This window comes from Anguilla rostrata, chromosome 17, assembly GCF_018555375.3.
Source record: "Anguilla rostrata isolate EN2019 chromosome 17, ASM1855537v3, whole genome shotgun sequence".
In the NCBI taxonomy this organism is placed as follows: domain Eukaryota; kingdom Metazoa; phylum Chordata; class Actinopteri; order Anguilliformes; family Anguillidae; genus Anguilla; species Anguilla rostrata.
Window position 1 is genome coordinate 5,944,466 of NC_057949.1, and position 15,025 is coordinate 5,959,490.

A 15,025-nucleotide genomic window follows, 5' to 3' on the forward strand; every position below is an offset into this window, starting at 1 on the left:
ATTAGAGAAATAGCGGACAACTGGCCACTGAAACTAACCTCCATAGATTGCGTTGTTGCCGTTCTCGTTGTTAGTGTTAATCAGTTTAACCACCAGGGTCCAAGTTGAACTATGCTGTTGTTCCCTGTACTTGGACCGGTACTTCTCTCTAGGGGTTTTGTCATACTTGTTCCTGGTTATGGTTATACACTTTGTTGTACGTCACTCTGGATAAGAGCGTCTGCCAAATGCCTGTAATGTAATGTAATGTAATGTAATAATGAAGAATTCACAAGGAAACACAAGGAAGCCTGTAAACCAAGCCTTTGGTAATTATGAAACAACCCAAACACGTGTTCAACAACCTTAATTACGCAAGAGACTGGTTATAGAAAAAAACAGCATGCACAGGGGTCCCCAGGACCAAAAAGGAGAGCCACTTCTCCTCCTCTTTTTTAACAGTTATTTTTAATACAACTTAATTGTACTTTGATTAAATTGATTAAATTTGGCATCTATATTGGCACTCACATCCCGAGCCCAACCTTACAGTATCGACCCAGTTGAATCACATTGTGGCACTACAGAGCACATTTTGTTTTTTAAGTCATAAATTCATGAAAAATAAATGTTGTCTTTTAGACATATAAAACTTGCTGTAGTGATTGATCAATTTCCTCATCTGGAACACATCTGTACTTCATTTGCTGCACCCATCTTGGATAGACACCATTTTAGAAATGCTATTAGCCTGTGTTTTCCTCTTTCCTCATTTTTGGCCTAATCACATGGGTGAGACCTATGAAACTTAGTATATTGGTAGAGGGTACCTCCACATGGCCACTAAGTGAGCTTAGCACTGATTGGCCATTTATCCAAAGCGCAAACATCCTTCTCCTGACCCATTTGCAAGACACTTTCACTGATGTGTTCATTGCTGTTCTTTAAATGTTATTCTAATTTTTTTCGGGAAAAAAAAAAAGATGGCCGCAATAAGCAAATGAACCTGTATACGGGTGTGGCTTTTTTCATAAAACCTAATAAATCCCAAATGGTTTGACATACAGTGATTAAACGTAGTGTGTCTATCTTGAGCACAATCACAAAGATTTGGCCCAATTCGTCAACAGGGTGGCGATATCATGCTCTACTATCTTTTAAATGAAAAAGAAAATTCACTAAAAATCCCTGTCTGTGTGTGTTTGTGGTCACCGCCATCTTGAATTGGTGGCAATTTAGAATTTTGTTTGTTCACACATCACTTTTTGGACTCACTTGGTTGATTCACATTCGAGCTGGCGCACTGATAGATGGCACCTCCATACCACTACTAATTAAATTTTGGTCTGATTGGCCACATGATGGCACTATAGCAGTTTACTAAAATATCACAAATTAAACTACGATAAATTCTGTGATGTTAGATTTATGGACCAGTAATTATTGTCACAAGATCCTGCTTTACATACAGAATAAATTTGCCCCAAGGATCCATTACCCTAGGATTATGGATTTACTGCAATTTTGAATAAGTAGCCTGCATTTATTCATAAATACATCTTTGAATCAAAAAACGTTTACATTTCATTTTTTAAATGGAAAAATTCACAACAACAAAAAACAGTTTCCTTTTAAACATTTGAAACTTGCCCGGCTGATTAAGCACCACATTAGGAATATGCCTTAGCATATTTTTATTTCACTTGTATGTCTATTTGTGACTTGGTGCTTGGCCCCTTGCTGCTTTTTACTGAAAGAAGCAGCCACCAATCTCCTGGCTGCGTTTTCTGTGCACAGGGATGAAACATCAGGGGCTGACCCAGATTATTTCAGTGGGCGAGATCTGAAATAACAAACATCCCAAGTCAATGTATTGTTTTATAAATTAAACTCACGTTTCAATGCGTCGCAGCTTTGGGTTGCCTGTTAGCGCGCCCCCCAACGTGACTGCAAGGTCTGGCGGCACGTGCAGGAGGGGAGCGGTGCGCGCGCACGCAGCTGTCAGAGCAGCCGCGATAGGAAATGCAGCCGAAGCCTGGAAGTGACAGATCCCAGCGCAGTCTTGAGAAGCGGTGCGATCCGGAAAGGGCAGAGTGAGTAAAACACACAACACAACGCTGAAAACAACATCTGCCACGACTGAACAATCGCGACCATATTTTGTGATCGACTGAAATAGTTTCCGCCTAGTTCGATAGCTAGCTAAAGCTAACGATGCTCGGTCAGAGTCATGATATATAGCTAGCGGTGGCTAGCTAAGCTAGCTAGCGGCTGGCGAGATTGGCAGACATCTCTTGCTGTCCTTTCTCGTCCTCTCCTCTGTCATTCACTGGCGGAAGGTGGATCGGTGACTGGAGCTGTGGAGGGGGCGGCAGGGATATTAACCCCCTGGACACTCATGTGGATATAGCACACTGTACACCCGATTGTGGGTAAGTAGAATGCAACGGGCCAGCCAAGTGAGACCGGGGATTATGATTGGGGCCTAACAGGGAGGGAGTGAACCAGGAAAGCGTACACACTGAGTTGTGTGCTAGCCAGCTAAATTAGGAAGTTGAGTTACTGTGAGAATGAGGCCTACAGATGCTATATGAGTAATATTCGAGCATCGAAGGGCTTCTCGATGGCAGCTTCGGAAAGGATTACATTAGCTTGTTGGTAGAAAGCTTGGACTACTAACGGTATCTAGGTAAGTTGGCTAAATCAGTCGGTTTAGCTGCAGAAACGTTGGGTAGCCTGCTGCTAAGTAACACCCAGATTGTTTAGCTGTCAATATAAAACATTTTCACACAACGTATAATGTAATCAAAACATTGCATGCAGTTAGCAAGCTGTCTGATTTATAATCGACATCATGTACCGGCTAGCTATCCATCTAGTTATCATAGCGGCAGTATAATATAGGATGGGCTAACAGGAGAGCGGGGAAATGATAACTATCGGTCGTTACAGCTCAGTGCAACGTCACATACCGTTATTACGCTGCTCATTGCAGACGTGCATTGTTAAGAATATGAAGCATGTCAGTACGGTGTCCTGATTTTATAGCGTGATAGTGTGCATTGGTTCGGCTGTGTGCTCCATGTACGTAGTTGACATTGTTTTGTAACGTTACAGGCATGTGTGATCTTTTTGAATCCCAAACGGCACAGACTTTGGTGGATTAGTAAACACAATACATGGGGATACGGGGATGGGGTGGAGTCATATTAATAATGTCTAATGCTTTGTAACTGGACAACAGGGCAATTTACTGTATGGTCTTTTGAGTAACGTTGTTGAGGGAGGTATTACATTTGCAGGGTCTTTATATAAGTTTCTGAGTGAAATGGCGTGCAATTGAGTTTGGTTAGTGTGTGTGTTTCACGGAGGTACCGCTCCCCCTCTGCTTTCAGACAGTCTATTTATATGGAAGGGGAAGTAAGAGAAGGAAACCGATCTATTTACGGAGATGGAAATTGTATTTGCGTTTAATGTATGACTTGTATATTTAACGCTAAATTCCGTTTTTTATTTAGGGAATAATAACGGTAAAATTAGTTTCATTAAAAAAAAAAGGAAACGTGTTCTGGAACGGCCACGGACTCCCTAAATATGATTTCATTTATTGACTCATCAATACACATTCTTTAATTCTTCAGAAAGTGTATTTTGAGTCATTTGTATATATTCTCTTTAAGTCCGTTGCCACTGCTCTGCTGTTTGTGCGTTCTTTGAGTTTACCATGAGCTGCATGCGGTTTGGGCTGTTTGCAGTGGTTCTAAAGCTGTGGGTCAGAACATGTCCATGATGTGTCCTGGCAGCGGTTGAGATGGGTTGTGAGATAACGTTACGTGCGGAGGAGAATTATATTCTCGCCAGGCTACACACAAAACAAGGTGCGCGCAGTATTCGTTTGCTACTGCATGCACTGGGTATACGTGCGAGCGTGTTTGCACATTAAGTAGGTGCTAGGCTCTGTTCAGTACAGCACACAGCCTGAAGCTTGGGCCGGTTAAAGGGAACTGATTAGTTAACATTTAACCGTGATTTACAATGGTAACTATAAATAGTGTGGGTGAATTACAATGGTAACTATAAATAGTGTGGGTGAATCTTGCTTAAAGCAACTCTTGTTCACTGAGGCATTCTCAAATATTATTATAAATGGCCCTTTGTTTTTTGTTTATGATTGCATAACTGCCAATGCCCTTTAAAAGGCTGTTCGTGTGAATATATGAATGGATATTATATGTATGGTCAGTAAGTCGGTTTTATTGCAAGATTTGCTCATAGATGATAATGTTCAGTACAGGGTATTGTTTATGAGAATGCAGTTGTGTAATGTCTTTACAAAGAATATTTTCTGATAAATGGTGAATTTTAAGTGTGTGATTGTGTTGCTGTAGGCCACAGCTAATGCGGCTTCTTGTTTTTTCTTAGATTTGTCTTTTCCTCCTGCCTGTTGCTCACACAGTGACTGAAAGGAGGGGCCATGACTGAGATTTCTGCCCTCACGCCCTCGCCCCCAGGATTGGGGGACCCCCACTCCTCCCCGCCTCTGCTGCCCCCGTCGACGCCCCCGACGACGCCCCCTCCTCATCCCGCCACACTCGCGGACGCCCCGAAACAAGCCCCGGTCCCCAAATCCACCCTGTACGGGGATCCGGCCGTGATGCCACGAGCTGCGGTTAGAGAGAACCCCGCAGGACGAGGATCTCCCTCGACCCCGGCCGAAACAGCGGCACCGCCGCCGCCGCCGCCGACCGCGAACAGCGCCGTGCCGCCTTGCGAAGGCCAGGGGTCCCCCTCCCCCGATCTTAAGGCTGGCCCCAACCTCTACCCGAGCGTCAGCGTACACCAGCCGTCCGATCCCGACGCCGAACGCCGCCCCCCCGGCACGCCCCCCCGGCCCCTACCTGCGGACGTCGCCCCGGCGACCGCCGCCGCGGCCGAGGCGCCAAAAGCGCCCGACCCCCAATCGCCGCAGCCCCTCGCCTCCCGGGCCCCGTGGTCCCCGGACCCGGGGGCCCCCGGCACCCCGAGGGCCGAGCCGCGCTGCCCCCCCGTGCTGGTGGTCCAGGAGCCGGCCCCCGCCGCCCCCCTGTTCAACCCCCATCGCCAGCCCGCGCCGGACACGCTGAGCTACCTGGAGTCGGCCAGCATGATGTCGGGCAGTCGGATGTCGCTGTCGGGCCTGGGCGACGACAGCAGCTCGATGGGCTCCGACTCGGAGCTCAACGGGGCGGTGCTGAAGCGCACGGATAAGTACGGCTTCCTGGGCGGGACGCAGTACACCGACGGCAGGTCAGTGGCGCTCGCGCTTCACCCCTCCAGGAGCCCCCCCTCCTTCAGGACCCCGCCGTCAGAGAAGAAGCGCTGCCCTGGGATCTAGGTTCCCCTGTCTGTATCAGTAGAGCTGATCCCACACTGATCTGTGTCCCACTGTCTGTATCAGTAGAGCTGATCCCACACTGATCTGTGTCCCACTGTCTGTATCAGTAGAGCTGATCCCACACTGATCTGTGTTTCCCTGTCTGTATCAGTAGAGCTGATCCCACACTGATCTGTGTTCCCCTGTCTGTATCAGTAGAGCTGATCCCACACTGATCTGTGTTTCCTTGTCTGTATCAGTAGAGCTGATCCCACCCTGATCTGTGTTTCCTTGTCTGTATCAGTAGAGCTGATCCCACACTGATCTGTGTTTCCCTGTCTGTATCAGTAGAGCTGATCCCACACTGATCTGTGTCCCACTGTCTGTATCAGTAGAGCTGATCTCACACTGATCTGTGTTTCCCTGTCTGTATCAGTAGAGCTGATCCCACACTGATCTGTGTTTCCCTGTCTGTATCAGTAGAGCTGATCCCACACTGATCTGTGTCCCACTGTCTGTATCAGTAGAGCTGATCTCACACTGATCTGTGTTTCCTTGTCTGTATCAGTAGAGCTGATCCCAGACTGATCTGTGTTTCCCTGTCTGTATCAGTAGAGCTGGTCCCACACTGATCTGTGTTTCCCTGTCTGTATCAGTAGAGCTGATCCCACACTGATCTGTGTTTCCCTGTCTGTATCAGTAGAGCTGATCCCACACTGATCTGTGTTCCCCTGTCTGTATCAGTAGAGCTGATCCCACACTGATCTGTGTTTCCCTGTCTGTATCAGTAGAGCTGATCCCACACTGATCTGTGTTTCCCTGTCTGTATCAGTAATCAGTAGAGCTGATCCCACACTGATCTGGGTTACCGTGTCTGTGTCAGTAGAGCTGATCCCACACTGATCTGTGTTTCCCTGTCTGTGTCAGTAGAGCTGATCCCACACTGATCTGTGTTTCCCTGTCTGTGTCAGTAGAGCTGATCCCACACTGATCTGTGTTTCCCTGTCTGTGTCAGTAGAGCTGATCCTGCACTGATCTAGGTTCTCGTGTACCCTTAAGCAAGGTACTTAACCAGCATTGCTTCAGTATACATCCAGCTGTATAAATGGATGCAGTGTAAATGCTGTGTAAAATGTTGTGTAAGTCGCTCTGGATAAGACCGTCTGCTAAATGCCTGTAATGTAGCGTAATGGAAAAAGTCTTTCCTGAAGTGCAGCCAGCTTCTCCTTCGGCCACCATGTGTTTGGGTTTAGTTCCTGCTGCCATTTAAAGAGCTTGTAATGAGTTATGATCGACGGTTCACGTTAAATAGCGACACAAGGAGGGAGCCAGAATTATTCAGAGCACGCGAGAGGAATATTTCCGACAGCCGCCTCGAACGACTGAAGTTCGGAACCCTTGGAACCATTTTTCTTTCGCGGTTATGAAATGCCCATTGGAATTCCGTAGCCGTACGCTCGCCGGGCTCGGACACACGGACAATGGGCCGCCCTCGCGGGATAGAACGATTTTGGGCCGAAGCGTTGGCAAGCCAGCTGCCGTCCGCGCGTTTGCCAGCTCGCTAAATGCAGCAGTTCGGATTCCAGGGAAACGTCCTCGGGTGTTAGAACGAGCACGGGGGCAAATTAACGGTCACAGGGGCAGACTGTCCGTCACCAATGTGCACCATCGGTTGCCAGCGCTGCGAAGGTAGGGAGCCCGGGCTGGGGTGTTCGGTGGGGAAAGGAGGTGGCGTTGGTGTTGGGAGTCATTTGGCTGCGCTTGTGCTGGAGCTAGCTAGCTGCCTGGCTACCTACCTAAATACTGTGGGTCACTATTGTTGTTGTTTCTGGTAGTGCATTGCGTTCGAGGTGACTCTCCGCAGCACTAGCAAACTTGCCTGGGATTTCACTTTCCAACAACAGTGATTTTAGCTAAGTAGAGTAAGTTGTGAGTTAAAAAAAAAAAATGCTAAATAGGCTCTTGCTAGTGAGAACTACGAGAGAATTCTAGGATGCTCTGTGACCTGACACAATATTGCAGCCAATCACAGCTGAGAGAATGCACCTGTTATGTAAAGTGTTTTTTTTATTTTTATTGAACAAGCAAGTTTCTATTAAAAAAGTAATGGGGTGACCTGGCAGTCTCCACAACAGCTGACTGTTGTTCTGTAGGGGTGTTGGGAAGGACGTCCGTCTCAGAGTGCGAGTCGGTGGAGGTCGGCGAGCAGGTAGCCGGGCCGCTCTCTTAAGCAGGGGAGGAGTCGAGCGGCGTTCGCCGTGGATACCGGCCCGCCTGACCCGCGAAGCGTCGCTCCCTTTTCCCCTCCGTCGTGTGGCTCGTTTCAGAAACTTAGCGGGACCTCATCGAGGTCTGCATTCGGCGCAGGAGTCGTAGCAGGTTTCCCAGGGGATACTCTTCCTTCTGCTGACAAGGCCACCGCCATGTAAGCTAGGGAGCTTTTTACCGCTACGCTTTGGCGGAACACAAGGTAGCCAGATAGACATTATTCATTTTCCTAATGGCTCCCCCCCTTTTTAAAGGCCCGTTTGAGCACTGTTGGTCTTGTCCCACGTTTCGAAAGCGTTGCGCTGCTAAAATGACCCGTAGATGTTTCTGACCAGAATAAAATGTGCGGCTATCGGCTAACTGTCAAATGCCAGTTAAACCGAAAACGCTTTCATGAAAAAGTGAATCTCTCGCTCTCTCTCGTTTATATTTCTGTCTTCTGTCTCTGAGTCGTCTCTCTCTCTCTCTCTCTCTCTCTCCCTCTCCATCTTTCTCTCACTCTCTCATTTATCTCTGTCGTCGTCACTATCGGTGAGTCCTCTCTTCTCTGTCTCTCTCCCTTTCCCCCTCTCTTGTTTATCTCTGTCCTCTGTATCCGTGCGTCCTCCCATCTCTCTCTCCCTCCTCCCTCCCTGCAGTGACTCAGTGTGTGCTGAGGGTGGGTCTGTGACTCACGGACGCTGGCCTCTGTCCGTCTGTCTGACTGCACGGTCCGTCTCTGTGGCTCCACGGGTTCTGTCTCCTGGAGCCTGAGGCCTCGTGTTGCTGTGAGCGGGTAGTGTAGTGGGGGGGGCGGGGGGGGGGGGTGTACCATATTTAACGCCCTCCCCTCCCTTCCCCCCTACCCCTCTGTGACAGTGACAAAAAGACCAGTGAGTGTGTGTATGTACCCCCTCCCCCCCTTTGTGACAGGGGAAAGAGACCAGGGGGGTGTGTGTGTGTACTGTATTTAATGCCCCCTCCCCTTCTGTGACAGCGATAAAGAGGCCAGGGTGGACGTGGCGAGACAGAGAGAAATGAAGTGGCTGGAGATGTTCAACAATTGGGACAAATGGGTCTCCAGACGCTTCCAGAAGGTTCCCTCCGTCTCCCTCAGTCGCACCCACACCGACTCAATCACACACACTCGTGTATACACACACACACATCCACATACACACACACACGCACACATACATGCACGCCATACACTCACCCTCACTCACACAATCATGCACCCACCCACACACACACGCACACTTATTCACAATTCATTTCTATATTGACTGAATTCAAATGGAAATGACCCCAGCTGTGCTTCAATTCGCTGGGTGCGTGTACCTGTTTATAACAAGAGCAGTAGAGTGAGGTTTGTTATTTTTGCTGTATGCTTAAGGTATTTGGATTTGAGATCAAAAGAGGAATTTGAGCAAAAGTACAGACAATCATTTTTTTATTTTGTGGTATTTACATATGTATAATTTTACTATTCTACAGAAACAGCTGTTTTGTGTCGAATCCCCTCGTTTTCAACTGGGCAAAAACAAAAATGTAACAGATGAACTTAAGAATGCATCAAAGCGATGACGTCTAGTGTTTGGTTACATAATGCTTCAGTGCAATAGCTGCGTGAAGTCTACGACCCACTGACATCACCAAACATTTGTTGTTGTTTGAAACTGCTTTTCCAAGCCTTCACTGCGGCTGCTTCAAGCAGACCTTTTTTTCGGTGGGGTTTCTGTCTTCAGTCTCTTCTTCAGCAAGTGAAATGCGTGCTTGGTTGGATTTAAATCAGGAGGCTGACTTGGCCAGTCCCGAACTGTCCACTTTTCCCCCATTGACCGAATGCTTTGGCTGCGTAGGTCATTGCTTTTGGGGGTTCACCGTCTTACTGCGGAATGAAGCGCTGACCAATGAGCTTTGTACACAGCGAAACTGAATCTGTCGTCCTTCATTACGTTATCAATAAAGATGAGTGAGATTGTTCCGGAAACAGCCATATATGCCCAAGCCATGACGCTACCCGCTCCATATTTGAGATCCATCACAGATGAGGTGATATACTTTGGGTCATGGACAGTTCCTCCCTTTCTGTACATTTTTGGCTTTCCATCACTCTGATAAAGGTTTATTTTGGTCTATTATCTGTCCATACATCTTTGTTCCAAAACTCTTCTGGCTCATCTCTGTATTTTTTATTTTTTTTTGGCAAATTCTAATCTGACCTTTTCAAATCTTGCTGCTGAAGAGATGTTTTGCATCTTGCAGTATAGCTTCTTGAATTCTGCTCTCAGTCTTCTGCTCAGGGTGGCTTGTGGTATTTTGAGCCCCGCCCTCTGGAGACTGCTGGTGATATCACTGACCCAGTCGCTCGATACACCCAGTTTTTGGGCCTTTATCCGTCTTGGTGAGTTCTTCTGTTGTCGCCTTACGGATGGATTGCCTTTCAGGAAACACCTGAGCAGCGGCTAGCACCAGTCAGTCATCCGGTAACTTCATTTTACACAGATGAAAACGTGGGGACTTCCACACTAAGAACCGCTGTTTCTGTAAAATGGTACAACATACATGCGTGTAAATACCACTAAATAAAAGCTGATTATCCGCACTTCTGTCTCATGTCAAATCCAGATGCCGTAAGCATATAGCAAAATTTAAAAAAAGGCAAAAATAACAAATTTCTCCCTACCGTGACTTACTTTCGGAGGGTGCTGTACGTTCAGCGAGGCAGTGTGTGTGGTTGGGAGCGTTTGGTGTTGGCGTGTTATATGTCTCTGTGCTGTGAAAGTGTGTGGTCGACCTCGACTTGGTATTGCCAAAAATAAGCTATTGCACGCAAACGGAACTTACTGGTAGTGAACAGAAAATGGAAACGGTTACGTGTCGCAGTCTACGCGCCGTGACGTAGACCGCCAGCGTTTGAAGTTGTTGTGATGGAGGAATGCCGCGCTCTTCCGCGAGAAAGACGGTCAACTCACGCTTGGGGGGGGGTTGATAATCGCTGTCTAATAATCTAATAGTTCACCTCACCCTTGACTAATTTATGCTTCAGAGACAAAGTGCAGACCTGCCAACCTGCACGCATTTTGTGTACCAACCACGCAATTCTTGGTCAAAATACGCAGGTACGAAATGCCAGCCGAAAGTACGCATATATATATATATATATATATATATAAATGTATATTATTGTAATTTAGTTACGGAAAACAATCAATTAATACAAATCAATACCGTACATTTATTCAGTATTTAAACTACATCCCTTGGATTGAACCAGATGCTACGACCTTGTGCTTGTGGTTCTGTAACCCCTCCCCGACCCACTCAACATCCACTGATACGCAGCGGTACTTTATTATCCACCGAGGCGTAACGCTGCATTGCTGAGGTAAAATGGGAAGTGGGGAGTAATAATCAAGCACAAAAATGTGACCGTAATGTTAACATATAAAACGTTAAAACATGTTCGGTAACTTTACGAGATGATGCATTTCAAGGGGTATATCCTAATGAGATAAATTTGTGTATATAGTTAGCTATAGTTATAGTTATAGTAGCATACGATTTAGCCTCGTTACGAGACGTGTGAATAACTGATGGAGTAATTTAGCTGTGAAGCTGTGAAGCTATGAAGCTATGAAGACTCCCCGTTCAAACTTTGAATCGCGCACGCTCTGTTGGAGCAAAGTGACCATTGCAAAGGTGTTTGACTAAAGACTGCTAACCTAGCAAATAATTCCTATTATTGCAGCCAGTCACCCGACCAGCCTTGCAGTTAGAAAATAATCATGACGTCAGATGACGAGAATACTAACAAGGAGAGAGAGAGGGCAGCAGACCTACTAAAAAGAAGCGAGTCCATGCCCCCCAGAAGTTCCTCGCAAAATATCAGGAGCAATGGCCGTGCCTCCGCCCCTCAAAACTTCCGCACCATGCATTTTGCACATTGTGCAATTATGATTTTGACATTAGCCACCAATAGCTTCAGGTTATAATTTAGCTAAACCTAGCCTACTTTTTTTTCTATTAGGCCTATATGATATGTGCCTATATAAGCTGATTCAATTATTTAATTATTAAATAGAAATGGAAATCACGAACAGAAATTTGGTTTTATTCATAATTGACAGTGTTTTACATCGCAACATGTTTTTTTTTTTGTTTGTTTGTTTTTTTACATTACAACATGAGTTTCTGTAAATACTTGAAAATGAAAACGTTACAATATACAAAATAAATTATTTCCATTTTTAAAAAATAATTTAATGCAATTCACTAATGGTTATCTGTTTGTATAAGCACACATATCATATAATGAAATATTAATCATGAAAAAATTGTTTTAAGCAGGTGTACTCAAACTTTTGACTTGCAAGTATATCATGATATAGCCCAGTGCTGTGCAAGTGATATTTTAGAATCAGGTCAAATTATACAATTTTGCCTGATCACTTTAACAGTCAAAACTAGAATTATGAAGAAAGGCGTGTGTGTGCGTGCAAAGTGAAGTGGTGCGAAAGCATGTGAACTAAGCGTTACACTGACTATTGTGGTACTCAAAATATTTTCCTGAGGTTGGCAGGTCTGAAAGTGTCATACAACGAAGTGTCGGCCGACAGAACTTGACATTTGAACTTGACATTTTGCATTTATAGTTCAGCGACAGAGCGCGTTGTTACTATAGCAACCAGACGCCAAGCCCAGCCGAGGTTTGTTTCCATCCCGCGAAAAAATGGCAGCGCTGCTAACGTTACACGATGAAATTTTGGATATTTTGGAGGAGGAAATTTAAAATGTAGTTTCGTTGAGATGAAGAAGGAGAGAGGAGAAGAAGAAGGTGGTCGGTACGCCCGCTCAACAGAACAAGGGAGATTGAGGGCGAATACTTGCTTGTCCAGCAAACCCGTCCATTTTGCTAGCTAGCTAGCTCGTTTCAGCCGTCCAATCACAGCCGTGCGACACTTATGATGGCGTCTGCAACCTTACAAAAATCAGCAGGTACGCGACACCCGTTGCCGACCCTCTAAAAGTGTCGGCTCAACGACAAAACTGTCGAATCTGCATCATTTTTGTCCCGCATGTCGTGCGAGACTTTTTCGGCCGTTAGAGTACAAGGGCCCCGAGGCCATGAGGAGAAAACGCGTTCCACAGAACCAGAATCTCAGAACGCTGTCGTGTTTCCATTTTTTGTTTAGTGCCTGTAAGCTTAATCTGTGTGTGTGTGTGTGTGATCCAGTACACTCAGGGTATGTTTGTGTGTATGTGTGTGTATGTGTGTGTGTGTGTAGTGCAGTACACTCAGGGTGTGTGTGTGTGTGAGTGTGAGTGTGAGTGTGAGTGTGGTGCAGTACACTCAGGTGTGTGTGTGGTGGGTGTGGTGTGGTGCAGTACACTCAGGTGGTGTTGTTGTGTGTGTGAGTACACTAGGTGTGTGTGTGTGTGTGTGTGTAGTGCAGTACACTCAGGGTGAGTGTGAGTGTGAGTGTGGTGCAGTACACTCAGGGTGTGAGTGTGTGTGTGTGTGTGTGGTGCAGTACACTCAGGGTGTGTGTGTGTGTGTGTGTGTGGTGCAGTACACTCAGGCTGTGTCTGTGTGTGTGTGTGTGTGTGGTGCAGTACACTCAGGCTGTGTGGGTGTGTGTGTGTGTGTGTGTGTGTGTGTGTGTGGTGCAGTACAGTACACTCAGGCGGTGTGTGTGTGTGTGTGTGTGTGTGTGGTGCAGTACAGTACACTCAGGCTGTGTGTGAGTGTGTGTGTGTGTGTGTGGTGCAGTACACTCAGGCTGTGTGTGTGTGGTGCAGTACACTCAGGCGGTGTGTTTTCCAGGTGAAGCTGCGTTGTAGGAAAGGCATCCCCTCGTCCCTCAGAGCCAGAGCCTGGCAGCTGCTCTCCAACAGCATAGAGCTCCTGGAGTCCAACCAGGGAAAGTTCGAGGTAACCTTAGCGAAATGGCGCACCGCTCGCCCCCTTTGCGGATATTGCGGGACTCAGAGAAGTCCAGCTGCGCGGCACCGTTTAACATTTACACATTTACACAGATGTGCAATGATAGAGGAAATCAGGGCAAATAGTTTTTCAGGGCAGTGTATTTTGTGTACATGCAACTGTTTTAGCCTTTTCTCTGTTCATTCGCTTTGAATAGACCTTTTCTGAATAACCGTGTGTGTGTATGTGTGCGTGCGTGCACGCTTGTGTCTGTCTGTGTGTGTGTGTGTGTGTGTGTGTGTGTGTAGGAGCTGGAGCGGGACCAGGGAGACCCCAAGTGGCTGGACATCATTGAGAAGGACTTGCACAGACAGTTCCCCTTCCATGAGATGTTTGCTGCTCGTGGTGGGCATGGGTAATGAGCTAAAAACCACATTATCCTCATAAGACTGCTTTTTTGTCAGTATTAATATGCCATACTGTCCTCATAAGCCTGTTTTGTGTCTGTAGTAATATGGTCTGCGCATGTAGTTCGTCAGAGTCTGAATTTTGTGCTGCTGTCACATTGTGTATTTGTGTGTGTGTGTGTGTGTGTGTATTTGTGTGTGTGTATTTGTGTGCACTAACCCTCTCTGTGACACACAATGTGCTGCTCGGGTCGTGCATCTCCCCCCCCTTCCTAGGAGAATGGGAATTTTCTCATCAGGAAGATTTAAGATATTTGGGCAAATGAGTGTAATTTTGTGAAGGAACATTTCTCTTTCTTTTTCGTATTTTGTGCATGTCAATAGGAAGCGTTTCTCTGTCTCGACCTCTCTTTTTTGGCACTGTGAGCATGGCCTTTCCTCGTTGGGATGCCATGTCCACGTCTGCCTGTGCTGGCCTGTCTCTAAAGCCAGACTGTGCTGACTGTACGTTGTCAGTATTTTTTAAGTTCTGTATTTTTTTTTATACCATCATTAGTTAATCTGACAAAATAGGGCCAGATAGCAATCAAGCTTACGTTGTTTTTGGGTCTGAGAGTTCCATCAGTTGAAATAATGTTCTTTACGCTGTGGTACAATTTGGTTTTTCTCTCATATCCTGCGTTTTTGATGGTGCTGTCCTGCGGGCGATTCACGTTAGTAGGCGTTCGTGTCACAGGCCTCAGGACTAACTGACTGAGGGGATGTTACGGCTGGCTCGACTGGCCGCAACAAACAAAGTCCAGGTGCACCAAAAACAAGACAGAAACTGATCTAAAAACAAACCCAGACATTTATGAATCTAAATTACAAACAAAAACACACAAAGTTCACAAAACCAAAGCTCTCCACACAAATCACAAGCCCCAAAAGAAAATCTCCCCTGCCTCATACTACTGGGCTTATATTGGGCCACGGGCAGGTGGAAGCAATCAGGCAATTAGGTAATTAAGCAAATACCTCCACCTGCACTACCCAGGCAAGCAGAGGCAGGGGATGTAACGGGGGACTTTTCTCTGTGTTCAGCTCTTGGCATTTCAGAGCTGTGGTAAT

The 15,025-nt window shown here is 46.4% G+C and overlaps 1 protein-coding gene across 4 annotated transcripts in view; it reads left to right on the plus strand.

The window, feature by feature from the left end:
• The first annotated feature begins 1,950 nt into the window (after positions 1 to 1,950).
• The window catches only part of LOC135244180 (TBC1 domain family member 10A-like), a 20,120-nt gene continuing 7,045 nt past the window's right edge, over positions 1,951 to 15,025 (plus strand). Inside the window, exons 1-5 of one of the 4 annotated variants that reach the window (XM_064316435.1) lie at positions 1,951 to 2,072; positions 4,402 to 5,265; positions 8,577 to 8,676; positions 13,410 to 13,517; positions 13,817 to 13,923. In XM_064316435.1, the coding sequence (XP_064172505.1) occupies positions 4,454 to 5,265; positions 8,577 to 8,676; positions 13,410 to 13,517; positions 13,817 to 13,923 (1,127 nt within the window). In that variant the 5' untranslated portion in view covers positions 1,951 to 2,072; positions 4,402 to 4,453. Of the gene's footprint in view, positions 2,412 to 4,401; positions 5,266 to 8,576; positions 8,677 to 13,409; positions 13,518 to 13,816; positions 13,924 to 15,025 lie in introns of all 4 variants that reach the window. The other 3 variants (XM_064316437.1, XM_064316434.1, XM_064316436.1) reach the window with 3 other exon arrangements.